General features: G+C 46.0%; 1 protein-coding gene across 1 annotated transcript; it reads left to right on the top strand.

Annotated features, from left to right (window-relative positions):
- Window positions 1–869: 869 nt before the first annotated feature.
- Window positions 870–14,278, top strand: SIK1 (salt inducible kinase 1). The gene is made up of 13 exons (XM_037377161.1): window positions 870–1,376; window positions 2,363–2,479; window positions 4,994–5,057; window positions 5,260–5,421; window positions 5,689–5,813; window positions 5,929–6,052; window positions 7,048–7,271; window positions 7,514–7,663; window positions 8,262–8,384; window positions 8,636–8,861; window positions 9,555–9,830; window positions 10,373–10,604; window positions 11,404–14,278. Exons 1-13 carry the CDS (start codon window positions 1,224–1,226, stop codon window positions 11,822–11,824), a joined length of 2,397 nt encoding a protein of 798 aa, XP_037233058.1. The 5' UTR covers window positions 870–1,223; the 3' UTR covers window positions 11,825–14,278.
- The last annotated feature ends 425 nt before the right edge of the window (window positions 14,279–14,703 follow it).

Here is a 14,703-nt window from a genome sequence, read left to right as displayed (position 1 = left end):
CAACGGGTGGGCGGCCACAGCCCTCCGGCTTGCTCCGAGGGCAGGACAAAATGCCCCCCGCAGCGCTGCCGCCACGCTTCCCTTACTGACGGCGGGACAGCCCCCGTCGGTGGCCCCGCGACACGGAGCGAAGGCTGCCTGGTGGCTGGGAGGGGGTAGCGGGGGCCCGGCACCCCAGCCGGCAGGGCCGGGGTCACCAGGACCGGCCAGGCGCTTGCGGCGGGGTCGGCAGCCCCGCTTGTGCGGGGTTAGCGCGGCGCTCGCAGCCTCCGCCGAGCCGCCGGCAGGGCAGGGGGGCTGCGGGTGGCCCGGGGCGGGCTTGCGGGCTGCCGGTGGCCCGGGGCGCTGAGGGGAGGCGCGCGCGGCTCGCCCCCCGCCGCGGAACGGCCGCGGGACGGGTAACGGCTGCCGGCACTCCGCGCGCCAGAGGCTGACGCGAGCACCGGCCACGCCGGCAGGGGGCGACCCCGCCGGGAGAAGGGACGCGGTCACGTGACACCAGAGCGCGCCTTGCCCCCCCTCCTCCGGACGGGGGGTCCGGGGACTCAGCGCCCCCCTCCCTCCCTCTGCCCTGACGTCACCGCCCCTCCGTCTCCTGGGCGACGGCTCCATCAGCGCGCGCGTCAGCGCCGCCCGTTCCTTGGCAACGGCCCGGTGTCTCGCTCTCCTTCAGCCTCGCGCCTGGGCGCGCGTCTGTCTGGCGTCAAAGTGACGTCAATGGGCCCGTCTCGGCTTTCGGCGGTGGGCGGGGGGAAGAGGCGGGAGGGAGGGCGGGGTGTGCGTGTCGGGGGGCCGGCGGAGCGGGGCGGGGAGGGGAGGCGGGGGGTGGGGGGGGCCGGGACATCCCGCGTGCTCCCGCCTGCCCCCCGGCGCGCACACACACACGCACACGCGCACACTCACGCACAGCCTCGCGCGCACACCCCGCCGCGGCGGCAGAGCCCGGCGCCGGCAGCCGCAGCGCCCGCCCGCCAGGTACGGCGGCTCCACGGCCGCTCCGCCCGTCAGGCAGCGGCCGGCGGTGGGCGAGCGGGGCCGGCGCTGCCGCGGGCGCCGGACGGGGCCGGGGAAGAGCCCGGCGAGTTGTGAGGGGCCCGGCGGCGGGCGGGGCTGACGCGGTGCGGTGCCGTCTCGGTGCAGGTGCGAGCAGTGCCCGCGTCCCCGGGGCGGCGCGGATGCTGCCCTCCTAGGCGCGGCGTGCGCTGCCCGCCACCGCCTGAGCCATGGTGATCATGTCAGAGTACGCCGCCCTGCCCGCGGCCGGGCAAGCCCAGCAGCGGCCCCTGCGAGTCGGCTTCTACGACATCGAGAGGACCTTGGGAAAGGGCAACTTCGCGGTGGTCAAACTGGCCAGGCACAGGGTGACCAAAACGCAGGTGGGTGCGGGGGACGGGGCTGCCGGAGCGGGGACGCGGGAGCCTCCCGCCCGCCGGGCCGGGAGCGGGGAGCCGGGAGCGGGACCCGGCAGCCTCCCGCCCGCCGGGCCGGGAGCGGGAGCCGGGAGCGGGAGCCGGGAGCCTCCCGCCTGCCGGGCCGGGAGCGGGGAGCGGGGAGCCGGGAGCGGGACCCGGGAGCCTCCCGCCCGCCGGGCCGGCGCCGCGCGCTGGGTGAGGTGAAGCCGGCGCGGGAAGCGCGGGGCGCGGCGGCCCAGCTTTGCAAAAACGTCCGGCGGGCTGGATGCGGCTGTTGGTGGGAGCTGCAAGTTTTCCTGGTGGCTTCAACAGTTTAAGTAGAATTAAAACCGAGCGTGAACGTACAAAAAAATACCACTTCCGAGTGTTACGGTGGCGTCGTTGAATTGTGCCTTCTTAGTATGCTAAAAAGTCCAACAAATTAAGGGTCTTTTGAAGACCGTAGATGGGTTTAATTTTTTCATTCAACGTGTATGTGTCAAGAACAAAGAAGTTGCGGTGTTATTTGCAGAAATAATTTATCAATGGGCATGCAACCGTGTTTATATTTCTGGTGCAAGTCAGTATTATATCAGTCACTACAGCAGAAAATAGTCCGTTACAGGAATCTGTTTTTCACTGGCATGGGATGGATTAAAAGATTTAAATCCTGGCCAGTGCTAATTTTTGCAGTTCTGTTCACTACTTTATGTGTAATCCTTTGACGCAGAAAACAAAAATGAAAATGTTCTGTGTCGTGATTTCTGTGCAGTTCAGAAAAAGGGAATCAGCTTTGTCAAGCCTGTACTTTAAAAGCTACTTTACTTGGATTTTGTGACTTGTGTGTGTGTGTGTGCCGGCAGGGTGTATGTGTCTTTTTTTTTTTTTTTTTCCTCTTCTGAGAGATCTTGACAGTAACCTGTTTTGTAATATCTGGGGTTGTTTTATTTTATTATTTTTTAAATTTGCAGGTTGCAATAAAAATAATAGACAAAACAAGGTTAGACCCAAGCAACTTGGAGAAGATTTATAGAGAAGTTCAGATAATGAAGCTTTTGAATCATCCCCACATTATCAAGCTATATCAGGTAAGAGGTCAGCTTTGAAGTGCAGCACGCAGATGAAATATGTTTGTGCTTTTCTCTTGCACATGATTTTACATCAAGTATTTGCAAAGAATGCATATTGAAATACTTATTGAAATGCCCTTAAATGAAACTTTTTTTAAAAAAAAGTGATCATTTTCTGAACAGGAGTCTGGTACATTAGACAACTTTTTGACAAAATGCACTGTATAATTTACAGTTAAAACCAGACTAGAGTTTGTTTCAGGTCGGGGAACTGTTTATCTCAACTTCTGTGATTAACTTGCCTTTCCCAGCTCATCTGCTTTTCCAGTTTAGAGGACTGGAACTTCTAACGTGCTTTTGATAAGAGGAAGACTTAAACTCATTGTAGGATAGCAGAGAAGAAAGCACAAAAGTTGAGTTTGCCATAAATGGAAAGGATTTCAAATAGTAAAAAATTTAAGTAGAAATCTAATCTAAGAATTAGAATTCTAACTTAAGTAGGAAAGAAAAAGCTGGTAAATGTTGGTATTTTAGAGTGTATCAAAAAATGACCTGTTTGCTTACTCTGATCCAGTTTGTTTAGTTTTGAAAGTGAATTTTAAATATCTTTCCCCTCGTAGAGTTTCACAACATGAATTTTAGTTTAGATTTGTTCAGTTTCTGTGCCGATGGGTATTTTTAACAGTAGGAACAAATTAATGTGTTGTACAGAAAACAGGGTCACATCTGTTTAGTGAGTAAGGTCTGCTTTGCAAATTCGAAATATTCAATCTAATTAGCATTTGGTGTAAGTTCCTCTTAATCATCTTAAATAGTGCCATGTGGATTTAAGAAAAAGATGAGGTATCGCAGTCTGTCTGGACCTATCTAGAAGGGCAGGTCTGATGAAGCAGCAGGTCTGAAAGTCCGTATGCAGTAGTAAACACTATTATCAGGTGCAATTTTACCGTTGGGTTTGTTAGCTTTTAAAAAAAAAAAAAAAAGAAAAAAAAGTTTAATTAACGTGTAAGGCTGAAGAGCCAGTAAGGCAGGTGGTTAGGCAAGGCATTATTTTTAAAGACCTTGACACACATGAAGTGCTTGATATTTATAGTATTAACCCATCATAACAAAAATTATTCTGTGTTAACATCTGACGTCATTGTTGCCCATAGGGCAGTATAGGATATATAGAAACATTCTAACAGTTTGGTTGATTTCATTTCAGTGGAATGATGTGGGTGAAAATACTATTTTGAAGCTTTTAGAAAAGCAGGTTAAATTCCATCTGGTTGAACCACTTCACTTGATGGAGTGAATGACGTTGGTAGTGGACCATAATTTCTTTTCAGTGAAGTTTTCTTTGTTGTTGTAACTGATGCTTTACCTGTTTGGTGGAGGCTGAGAAGCAGGGATGGAATTAGATGACATACCAATGTAGGGTGTGTGTTCTTGTATTATTTCATCATTGTTTTAGTTTCAGCAGGGCGTCTTAATTTCATCCAGCTGGCAACTTTCCCAGAACACTTTCCTTCAGTTTTTTAGACTGGGAACCTCTCTTCCTTTGCTCCCTGTTTGTTTATTTTCATTTCGTGTCTGTGTGTACTTGTCATGAGGGGGGGACAAGAGTCTTTGAAAAAAGTTACATGTTAGGAGCCTGGAAATTACAGCCTTTGGAGTAGTATTGATGTTTTTTTGATTGTTAACCTGTTGTGAGCCTTCTGCTTCCAAAACAAAATAATCTGCTCCTTGAGGGTCCAATTCCTGGGGAAAGTTGTATTTTAAAAACTGAAATGCAACATTTGAAAGATGTGCATAGTAACTGAAGAATAATTTGGAAATGCTCAGCATTTCTCATTCATTGTTTCAGTTTTAGTTCTTTTTTTTTTTTTTTTCCTCCTCCAAATGAAAAAAATATCAAGTGTCAAAGGAAGTCGATACTAGTTTGATAGGTGAACACTGGGTAATATATTGACAGTTGTTGATGTGCATCAAGCACTGCTGCTTACACAAACAGCAACCTATTGTCAGTTGCATGGGAGGCTTGCCATGTCCCCAGCCAAGACCAGATGGGAGTGGGGTATTTGATACTACTTCTTGATTTGTCCAAGTTGCAACTATCTCTCCTGATCTGAGTACCTGCCAGCCTTGAAACAAAGATGACTTTATATAAACTTTTAAGTATCTTTGAATGTTCAAAATATATCAAATGAATTGTTAAATGATACGTACATATTTTAACAAAAAAGGAAATCCGGGAAGGGTAGGAAATGATTGAAATGCTCGTCAGTTATCTTATGGAGATTAGGTGGCATGGTAACGGTGAGAAGAACAACGGCATGGGAACCATTGTATATTGTAGGCACATAAGCATTGATTTTTTATCTCTTTCATTACCACTTTGATGGAAGGAACACTGTGGTGCAAAATCAGCTGCTGCTGCTGCAAATAAATAATTGAACTGATGTGTTTGACAATACGCATAGAAAAATGAATGAATGAAACTACAGAAGTCTGCATTTTTTTAAAGCATGTCCTCTGGTGTCTTCACAGGTTATGGAGACAAAGGATATGCTTTACATTGTTACAGAGTTTGCAAAGAATGGAGAAATGTTTGGTAAGTCCTCACTGACAGAGCTAATTAGATTTAGAAACCATGGCTTTGTTCTTGTAATTCCTGAGAAATACATATATTGTCTGATTAAACATCCAGGGCTGGCATTGTCAGCTGTCAAACAGTGAGTGCAGCACCTGCAGGATTATGAAAAATTTCTTTCAGGTGTGTCTAAATCTCATCCCTCTTTTATTTTGTCTTGCAGATCATCTGACTTCCAATGGGCACTTAAGTGAAAGTGAGGCACGGAAGAAGTTCTGGCAGATTCTTTCAGCCGTGGAATATTGTCACAGCCACCACATCGTGCACAGGGATCTCAAAACAGAGAACCTTCTGCTAGATGCTAACATGAATATCAAGTTAGCAGGTAATAAGAAATGCATGGTTACTCTATAAACAGTATTAGACATGTAGTCAAATGCAGTCTCCCTAGGATGATCCTATAAATGTAGTTATGGTAACTGAAAACAAAACAAGTGTTACTGGTCTTCCTCAGGACAAAAGAGAATAACTTTAATGAATAGTCTGAGAAAAAAACAATATATCTGCTCCCTTTTCTCCATTTTTTGCTACTTCTGAAATATTAGTATGTGGATGAATAATGTCTTACCCTGGACTTTTACCTTCATTTCAGACTTTGGCTTTGGAAACTTCTACAAGTCGGGAGAGCCCCTCTCCACTTGGTGTGGAAGCCCACCCTATGCAGCTCCAGAAGTTTTTGAAGGCAAAGAATATGAAGGACCTCATCTTGATATATGGGTGAGCTTGATATTCCTTAGAAATCGCATTTCACACTTTGTGAGGGTCCATTGGCTGTCAAAATCATTGCTTCTACTGGAGTCACTCACACGTGCTTGCTGTTTTCTATTGACAGAGCCTTGGGGTGGTGCTGTATGTCCTTGTCTGTGGTTCTCTGCCTTTTGATGGACCCAATTTACCAACCCTGAGGCAAAGAGTGCTGGAGGGGCGGTTCCGCATCCCTTACTTCATGTCCGAAGGTACATTTTTCAGATCCTTAATGTTAGAAAAGGGGCTACAAATAAAGCAGTAGCTGTCCCGTTCCTTCCTGGGGCAATGATGGATGGAACTGGTTTTGCAGCTGGTAATCACTGTGTCTTCGTGTATTCAGTAATTTCTGTAGGGCAGCGCTTATAGTTGTGGGGCTGGTTGCACATGTTTGCTTTTCTGGGATCTGCTTTATGGTGCATCTAAAAGGCTGTCGTTCCCTTCCTTAGAGTGTCCCTGTAGATTACAAAAATACTTGACACCCTAGCTGGAGAAATAATCACTCACAAAACAGTGAAAACAGGGTTTTAATGAGACTAGCCTGCAGTGCTGAGATGGGTGTAGTTCTTCTAAGATATTTCAACTATGCAGAAGGGGTATATTTCAGTGCAGCTATGCTGTCAAGGAAAGCAGCAACAGTGGGGCTTAGCATGTTTCTTGAGCACTCCCAACAGTCTGGTGAGAAAAAGGAACTGAAGAGTATTATCACCTCTCTGATTTGGGTTTGAAAACAAGTGAATGTGCCTCTGTCTTAAAGTGAAGAGTATCTTTTCAAGTCTGACCTTTATCAGTTAAAGCCCTGAATGGCTGTGACTCCTTGGTTATAAACAAATAAACAGTATATATGGACCAGGAAGTTGCATGTGATGGGGTTCTGTACTAAATTCTGACCTATTTTAAGTGGATGTAAACATGATTAAACCTGCATCCACTCAAAACTAGCTCTCCTACAAGGTGCAAGGCCACCAGTGCCAGTATCCAGTACAGCTTCATTTCCTGCAGTGACGTGTTGCTTTTGTGAAATTATGTGGACGTTTCTTGTGCTGTTTTGAATATCTGGTAGTCAGATCAGCCATCAGCTGCTCAGAAACCTTCAATTCCTGTTTTCATAGACATCAACGCTGTTGCTGGGAAGGTTTCTTAGCAGTGACCTGGGGCTGGGCTGTTATTTTTACCCCTTGCTCATAAGTTTGTCTTTGTCATCCAGACTGTGAAACACTAATCCGACGGATGTTGGTTGTGGACCCAACCAAGCGAATAACCATTTCCCAAATAAAGCAACACAAGTGGATGCAAGCTGACCCCTCTCTTCAACAGCAGCAGTCTTTGTCCTTCTCCATGCAAAACTACAACTCCAACCTGGGTGACTATAATGAGCAGGTCCTTGGGATCATGCAGACACTTGGCATCGACAGGCAGAGAACTGTTGAGGTGAGAAGTTCTTGCCCCGTAGACACATCTTCTGTGACTGCCAGAATGCCAATGGTGCAGTCATATATATATACGTCGTTCAGTGACTAGCCTTGATCCAGTGTGACAGTACAGTAAAATCTTCACTGCCCTTCCAGATTTTTACTTATTTTTTGAGTATGCTTCTATGAGGCCTCAGCGATGAATTTTGGCTGCTTACATCCTTAGTTACTTGTAACTCAAGTCTTTTCAATGTCTTCTAGTCTCTGCAAAACAGCAGCTACAACCATTTTGCCGCAATTTATTACCTGCTCTTGGAGCGCCTCAAGGAGTATCGAAGCAGCCAGCTATCAAGTCGTCCAGCAACTGGCCGTCAGCAAAGGCCAAGGAGCTCCGAGATCAGCAATGTTGAGGTAAGGAAGAGGATCACTTACTGGAAAGCTCCGTTGGCTGTCTTTTTTTCTGCCCCTTGCTACAGCAGAATAGAAGATGGTAGCTCTCAGGCTCCTGAAAACCACTTCTGATATTGGTGCCCTCTGATAGGACACAGCCTACTATTCCTCAACAGGAGACTCATGACCTGTTTCCTAAGAAGTGACTGTGGGTCAAATAGTCTGCCTCCAGTGCAGGTCAATGAGTCAGAAGATTAGGCTTCTCATGGAAATTTGCCCTCTTAGGCATGGATGGGTTACACTTCTTCATTACATACTACGTAGGTTTCTCAGAAGTACTACATGAGTTTGTGTGGTTTTCTGTCATTCTTTTTCTTTTCCTCGCCCCCACCCCCTTTAAAATGTGCTCTCAAATTGTATTTCCAGTTAAATTGCCCAGTTTAAGAGGAGTTCTGTGTTTGTGTTGGCATTGAAAGGCTTTGTTCATTTTCATAGAAAGTACATGGAGAAAGCTTGTGTGGAAGGTGGCTCTGAAATTCCTTGAGCCTCCAGTATCTGAAAAGTCATGTTGAATTGTGGTGTATGTGATGGCTTCTGTGCATTGCGCTCTTCCCTCCAGATGCCTCAGGACAGTCTCACTAGTGAAACCCTGCGATCATCTCTGCTTTACCAGCAACCTCAGAGCCTGATTCAGCCATCCTTGCAGGCAGAAATGGACTGTGACATGAGCAATCCATTACAGGTTGGTATTCTCAGCTAAACTGTGTGTTCATTTTTTTTTTTTTTTGTGTTGGTCTGCCAGTCCAAACCAATAGGAGTTGTGACTCTTATTCTCTCCCTCCAATCTTCTGTTTGGTATTTGGGCATGTTGTTGTAGTAGCCTCTTAAATAATTGGCCTAGTGAAGACATGCGACAGGTCTATGAAGAGTATTAAAAGGTAGTGCAGAAATAAGTGAAAGACCCTTCCATCTGTAATCTGACATGTTTTGCAGCCTCTGTTTTTTCCTGTGGATCCCAACTTCAACGGGCTCTTCCGGAACCGCTCCATCTCCCCCAATAGCCTGCTGGAAACCACCATTAGTGAAGAAGTAAGGCAAGAGAAGGAGTTGGAAGATGAAATTAAGGCATATGACCACCCTATCCGCATCCCTAGCAACACCAGCAGGAGGCACACACTGGCCGAAGTGACCACTCATTTCTATCAGCGTGCCCCTCCATGTAAGTAAGTCTGGGAGAGGTGAAGTGTTTCCATAGTTAAAGGAAAAGGACAGAGGAGGACTGCCATAGTGGACAAATGCCTGGGGAGCATGGCCTGATTTGACCTTGACTGGGATAGGAGAGCCCAGAAAAGAGGTCTGTACTCTGCTCTCCCCAGTTCTGTCTTCCTGTAAATAGGCATGGCCCCAAAGGCAGAGAAGTTGCACTGTTGTATTTGATCTAGATCACTATAGAGGAGAGCATTCTCATAAGCAGGACATAACCCTTTTCTGCTTATTTCTGCCGTTGTAGGGGTGGGGGCATCTGAACTTAAAAAAAAGTTATCACTGACTATATTTGGTACACATCCAGACCCTGTGAACTAAACGAGCAAACAAAACTGTTCACAAAGCAATAATCCTGTGTCAGAGCTGTTGTGCTAAAGCAATACTGTAGGCCTGATCCAGCATAGCCTGGTGATGCTGGAGTTGCTGGCAGAGCCTTGCCAGCTGGATGGGAGCCCAAACCTAGGTTATTCGTTGATGACCCCCTGCTGGAGTCAAGCCCTGCGACAACACAAGTTGTTAGACACCTTTCTAGCTTGCAGCTGCTTATTAGTACCAGTGTAGGTGGGCAGAAGGCTCTGATGTCATGTTTGTTCTTTCCCATACTCATCTTGGGAATGCTCTTTCTCTCCTTCCTTCCCCTCTGTAGGTATAGTCATTTCCTCTTCTGCAAGCCCCACAGAGGGAACTAGTTCAGACAGCTGCCTTACTTCATCTTCAAATGACAGCTCGGTGGCCCTGAGCGGCTGTTTGGCAGGTCAAGTAATGACGGGGAGCCCAGCCACAGCTAGGATGACGTCACCCTTCCTAGCTTCCCAGTCTGATGCTCCGGTGTTACAAGCCCAGGGCTGCATGGGAGGTGCTTCTCTCCTGCCTGTCAGTTTCCAAGAAGGAAGACGAGCATCTGATACCTCATTAACTCAAGGTAATGTCTTCCTTGCTTTATTGCTGGGGAATTGCACCCTTCCAACTGCCACTAGAAAAGTGTAGCATGCAGAGGTCTGTGTTAGTGTTATGCTGAGGCCAGCCACCTGGATAGTCTGCCTCTTGTATTCACAGTCCCTGAGGGAGGGTTGGATGCCCTGAGGAAGGTGCTTAGGTGAGACGTTCTCGGATGGTGATTCAGCCTGCCCATGAAGATACTTCTGCTGCCAGGAGTGGGATGGCAGGCTCCGTCTTTCTTCTCAAATACGGAGTGCACAGCATCATGATTTCTATCAGATTTCTGCTTTGCTGTGCATGTGTCCGTCTATGCAAGGATGCAGGTGTCCCAAACCCTGTTCCATTACATAAATTTTGCTGTGTCCATCAGGCAGAGGGGTGAACTGAACTGAAGAGTCACACTCTCTTCTAGCACAGTTCTCACGCAAATGAAGGCAGCTGCCCAGAAAGGCTGATCTGTAAAGTAGGCTCCTAGGCAAATGCTAAGGAGGATTAAAGTGCATTTCTTTTGCTCATGTCTCACAGGCTTGAAGGCTTTTAGGCAGCAGCTGCGGAAGAACGCTCGAGCCAAGGGTTTTCTCGGCTTGAATAAAATCAAAGGCTTTGCTCGGCAGGTGTGTCAGTCCTCCTCATCTCGGGCAGCAAGGAGTGCCATGAGCCCTTTCCAACACACACAGCCGAGCACCTGCATGTACAGCAGCAGTGGGAGCAGCAGAGAGGGAAGAAGCCTTCTGGAGGAGGTGCTACAGCAGCAGAGGTGAGAAGCTGGCCAGGAGTTTTGCTGGTTTTGTTGGGTTTACTTTGGTTAGGGGCAAGCAAGGAGGAGTAAACGTAGCAAAAGAAGTTGAGGAGTTTGGTCTCTGGGGATTCCTATCCTCCATCTTTGCTGTGTGGCAGCAGATAAACTGCTTGGTTTCCTTTTGTGGCTTCCTGCACTGGCATACATAACACAGGACGTGCAGTTCCACTTAAAAATCTCGACATCCAAATATTTGAAGGTTGCTGAATTGAGAAGCAGTTTGGTACTGTGGGGGAAAACATTACTTCTCCCCATTGCAAGCTGTGTTTTTCTTTGTTAGTTTTGGGAATGCTTGCTTTCCTCCTCTGCCTCCTCCTGTAATTTTCCCATGGCAAGGAAGTGAGACCTTGTAATTTGGAAAAGTTACAGCCCACAAAGGAGGCACAGTTCCAGTGGCCTCAAATGTCATGTGTGGTGGCACCTCTTCATTCCCATAGAAGCAAGATGGAAAATCGAGTTTCCGGTTTATCTGCACACGTTGTCTCTAGAACATCTATTATTAGCAGGCCAAATGGTGACTAGATAACTTTCTGGTGATAGTCGCCCTCTCCAACGTGAGAGAAGCCAAGTGAAAACATGTTGACCTGGCATGGTCAGCCTGCTTTAATTGTACTGGCTGGATAAGGAGAGGTTTGATAGAGAGGAGGAAACAAAGGGGAAAGTTATGGTCAGTGTTAGGGGCAAGAAAGGAGGAAGAAAAACATTAAACCATCCTAGCAGTGCAAATTAACCTCTTCCACCCTTGGCTTTTGTTCAGAATGCTCCAGCTCCAGCATCACCAGCTACTCCAGACAGCTTGTCCCCAGACTGCTCAAACTTCTGCAACAAATGGCGTCCCCTCCTCTGATAGCGTAGGTACCTGCAAAGCATCCAATTCTCTTCTGTTGTCAGAGCTACAAAGAGAGAACTCATTTGAGCTAGCCTTTGCTGGCAACAGCCAACTGCTCCAACCTCATTTCTTTGGTGTCAGCGTGTCACCGGTGTCCTCAGCAGCTCACCTTTTAGACACACACCTGTACATCAGCAGCAATGTTTCTCCAGTTGGCACCACCTTCTCTCAGCAGCAGAGTTTCTCTGTGCAGTCTCCAAGCTATGACGCTGTCACTCTGCAGCATGGGGATTGTGAGATGGAGGACCTGACTTCCAACCAGCTAGGGAAGTTCGTCCTGGTCAAATGAGAGCCCTGGCTGCTACAGCTCACGCTGCTCTTGTTGCAAAGAACTTTCACCACTGTTCCGTGGCGTGTGCGGGTCCATGGCTGGCTGGTGTCGTGTGGACGAGGGACTCTCAGAAGCAATAAATTTCAAAGTATGTGAAGAGGCTGTCTGGCTCAGAAAGCTAGCAACTTTATAGAACTGAAACAAGCAATATGTATGTCTTTTTGCTTCTACTATTCTTGCACTGAACAAATATGAATAGAAACTGAATTTTTTAAAGGAAAAATAATGATGGGGAGGATGGGTGGGGCATTTGTGGGGACAGGGAGGGATGTGGTTGGGGAAGAACTCTTCGGTACTGTACTCAAGTCAGACCAATACAGCTCTGCTGTTATGCAAGATTAGCAGCTGTCCGTAGTGGTGACACAGCAGGGAGAGGCTTTTCAAAGAAGGGACCAGAGCCTCCCTTTTTCACAATATTCATTTATGGGTTTGTGAAGATGATTACCTCTTTTAAAGAAAATAAACAGAAAACCAGTGGCATGCAGCATTATGCATTCATAGAGGACAAAAATGGAAGCATTGCCATTTGTTGGGGGTTTTTTTCCTCCTCTTAACACTCATGTTATTTAAAGGAACCAACATCCCCATTCCACACCTCTCGGATACGTATACTCCAAATGAAAACTGTGAACTTCTTGCTTGATACATCAGCTGGAAAAGCTTAAAAAGCCCTTCTAATTAGTATAGAAGCAAGTCATGTATTGAAAATCTGTCCCTTGATAATCAGGATCCAAACTGCATAATGCCTGGTCTTTCACAGGGATGTTTGTTTGGGGGTGGTATGTGTGCATATACATATGCACACGTGCACACTTGCATATATTTTGTCGGTCTGAATAATCTGTAGGAATCTTTTTATAAACACTTAAGTTTTTTCTTATTCTTGCAGAGGCACTGAGGAGGGAAGCATTAGTACTGGTGGGGTGATGGGAAGGGTTTTCTTTTTAAAAAGCCCTCCTGGAGGTTGCCTACAAAGTTGCCTGAGGGGTATTTCTTAGTGCTGCACGTTGTTATTTCCGCTGCTAATCATGTTTTTATGCATTTCATTATCAGGGTCCAAACAGAACTGACTCTTGGGGAAATGTGCAATATCGAGGTTATAATTATATACTGACAAAGACAAAAGGAATAGGCTAGAACAGAATTCTACTCTAACGGAGTACAGCTATTTCTGAACAAAACTGTATTAAAAGTGAGTAAAACAGCACAATCTTTGGGTGTTTTTGGTTAGTTTGTTTTTGGCATATTAGCAAAACGAGGTTTTGGATTAGATAGGTGTTTTTTCGTATGGTTTTTAACGCTGTATATGTATATAAATAGGAAGCAGAAAACTATATAACACTAGTTATTTTTTATATTTTGTAATATGCTTATATTGTGTTTCTGGTAAAAAACCCACTCCCCTTTCAAAGCTTCTGCCGGTATCGACAGAAGTTAAGCTTAGATACAAAGGGGAGAACAGACTGTGCTCCTACAGAAATGAGTCAGGTAGGGCGTGCAAACTTTGGAAGCAGGTGAGCAAACAGGGAGCCAGCTTGGCTGGAAGCTGCCATCTGAATGTCAAAAAATAGCTGCATTCTGTCTAAATGCTTAAAGGACCCATCTCCCTAGTGTGACACAGGGTGCCTTCAAGTTACCTTGGCTTCATGCAACCTGCAGTATTACGCATTTGCAAATAATATAGATACCTGTTTTTTTGTTTGTTTTGCTTTTTTTTAAAAAAAAGAAAAAAGCCAAAGATCGACCAGGTTAATTGGTGGGAGTAGGAAGGGTTGAAGATGTCACGCGGCTCTGTCTGTGGCTCTCCATAAATGACCTCTTTATCTGTGTGTTGTATCTGTGTGTCTATATTGGTGCATCTCCAGCTTGCCACTGCTGCTGCCTGGTCTGGAAGCTTCAAAGTGAGAGAAAATTGCATGAGTTGAATTTCTGGTAATGAGTGGTGCCTTGCAGCAGAGAAAACACCAAAGTCTCATGCTCATTTGTAGTGGTTTAAAAAAAAAAAAACCCAACAAAAAAAAAAACCAACCCCAAAACCATGGAGATGGCTAGAGAGGAGGGCAAGAAGAAGCCAGCTCATCACAAAACAGCAACTTTGCCTTCGGTTTTGTAAGGAGTAGCACACATACTTAAAAGGCAGAATTTCCTCTTCAATATTTGTTATGTTTAATGCCATGGATCAAAAGGTGACAGATTTCTTTTGTTTCCTGTCCTGAGCAATGACAAGCACTTTACTTTCATAGTTCAGTTTGGTTTGTTTTTTGGTTTTTTTTTTTTTCTTTCTTTTCCAATTGCTGTAGAACCTCTTTGGAATTATTACTGGAGCAGAAAGAGGTCATTTTAAAAGTTTGGGGTTTTTTGTAGATATCTTGACAGTGCTGTTCTGCAGACTGCAATGCAATAGGGTATTTAAAGACACTACGTGATTGGTTTAATTGAGATGTATAGTTTATTTTTTATCATGACTGAGCAATCATTTTATTTCTTATGTTAAAATGAGAGGTGTACACCAAAATGGTTAGTTGATGTGGTTTATTTAATATTTAAATAAAAAATGTTTTACAATTGTTGTCCTGCATATGATTCTGTGGAGTGTTTTCACCCGATGTATACATATGACTTGCACAGTTAAGACTCATTTTAAAGGCTAAATCCATAGGACATTACAACACTTTCTGTTACATACTAAATGAAGAGGAATGGTGGGCTCACAAATCTGATAATGGGATATTGAGCCTTTTGCTGGTAGGCAATCTGTCTGAATCTAACCCAAGTCTGTAGTAATCGGGTTATAAAATCTGACAGTATGAGAGGTCTACAGAGTGAAAATGGTCAAG

Source organism: Falco rusticolus, chromosome 2, assembly GCF_015220075.1.
Source record: "Falco rusticolus isolate bFalRus1 chromosome 2, bFalRus1.pri, whole genome shotgun sequence".
Taxonomy (NCBI): domain Eukaryota; kingdom Metazoa; phylum Chordata; class Aves; order Falconiformes; family Falconidae; genus Falco; species Falco rusticolus.
The sequence above is the reverse complement of the archived record's forward strand: the minus strand, read 5'-3'. Positions and strand labels throughout refer to the sequence as shown.

What these genes read in the sequence shown, in the direction of transcription:
- SIK1 (XM_037377161.1), top strand. Translation starts at nt 1,224, where the DNA reads ATGGTGATCATGTCAGAGTACGCCGCCCTGCCCGCGGCCGGGCAAGCC. An exon ending in CATGAATATCAAGTTAGCAG is followed by an intron (nt 5,422 to 5,688) that starts GTAATAAGAAAT and finishes CCTTCATTTCAG; the next exon opens with ACTTTGGCTTTGGAAACTTC. An exon ending in CCGAGATCAGCAATGTTGAG is followed by an intron (nt 7,664 to 8,261) that starts GTAAGGAAGAGG and finishes TCTTCCCTCCAG; the next exon opens with ATGCCTCAGGACAGTCTCAC.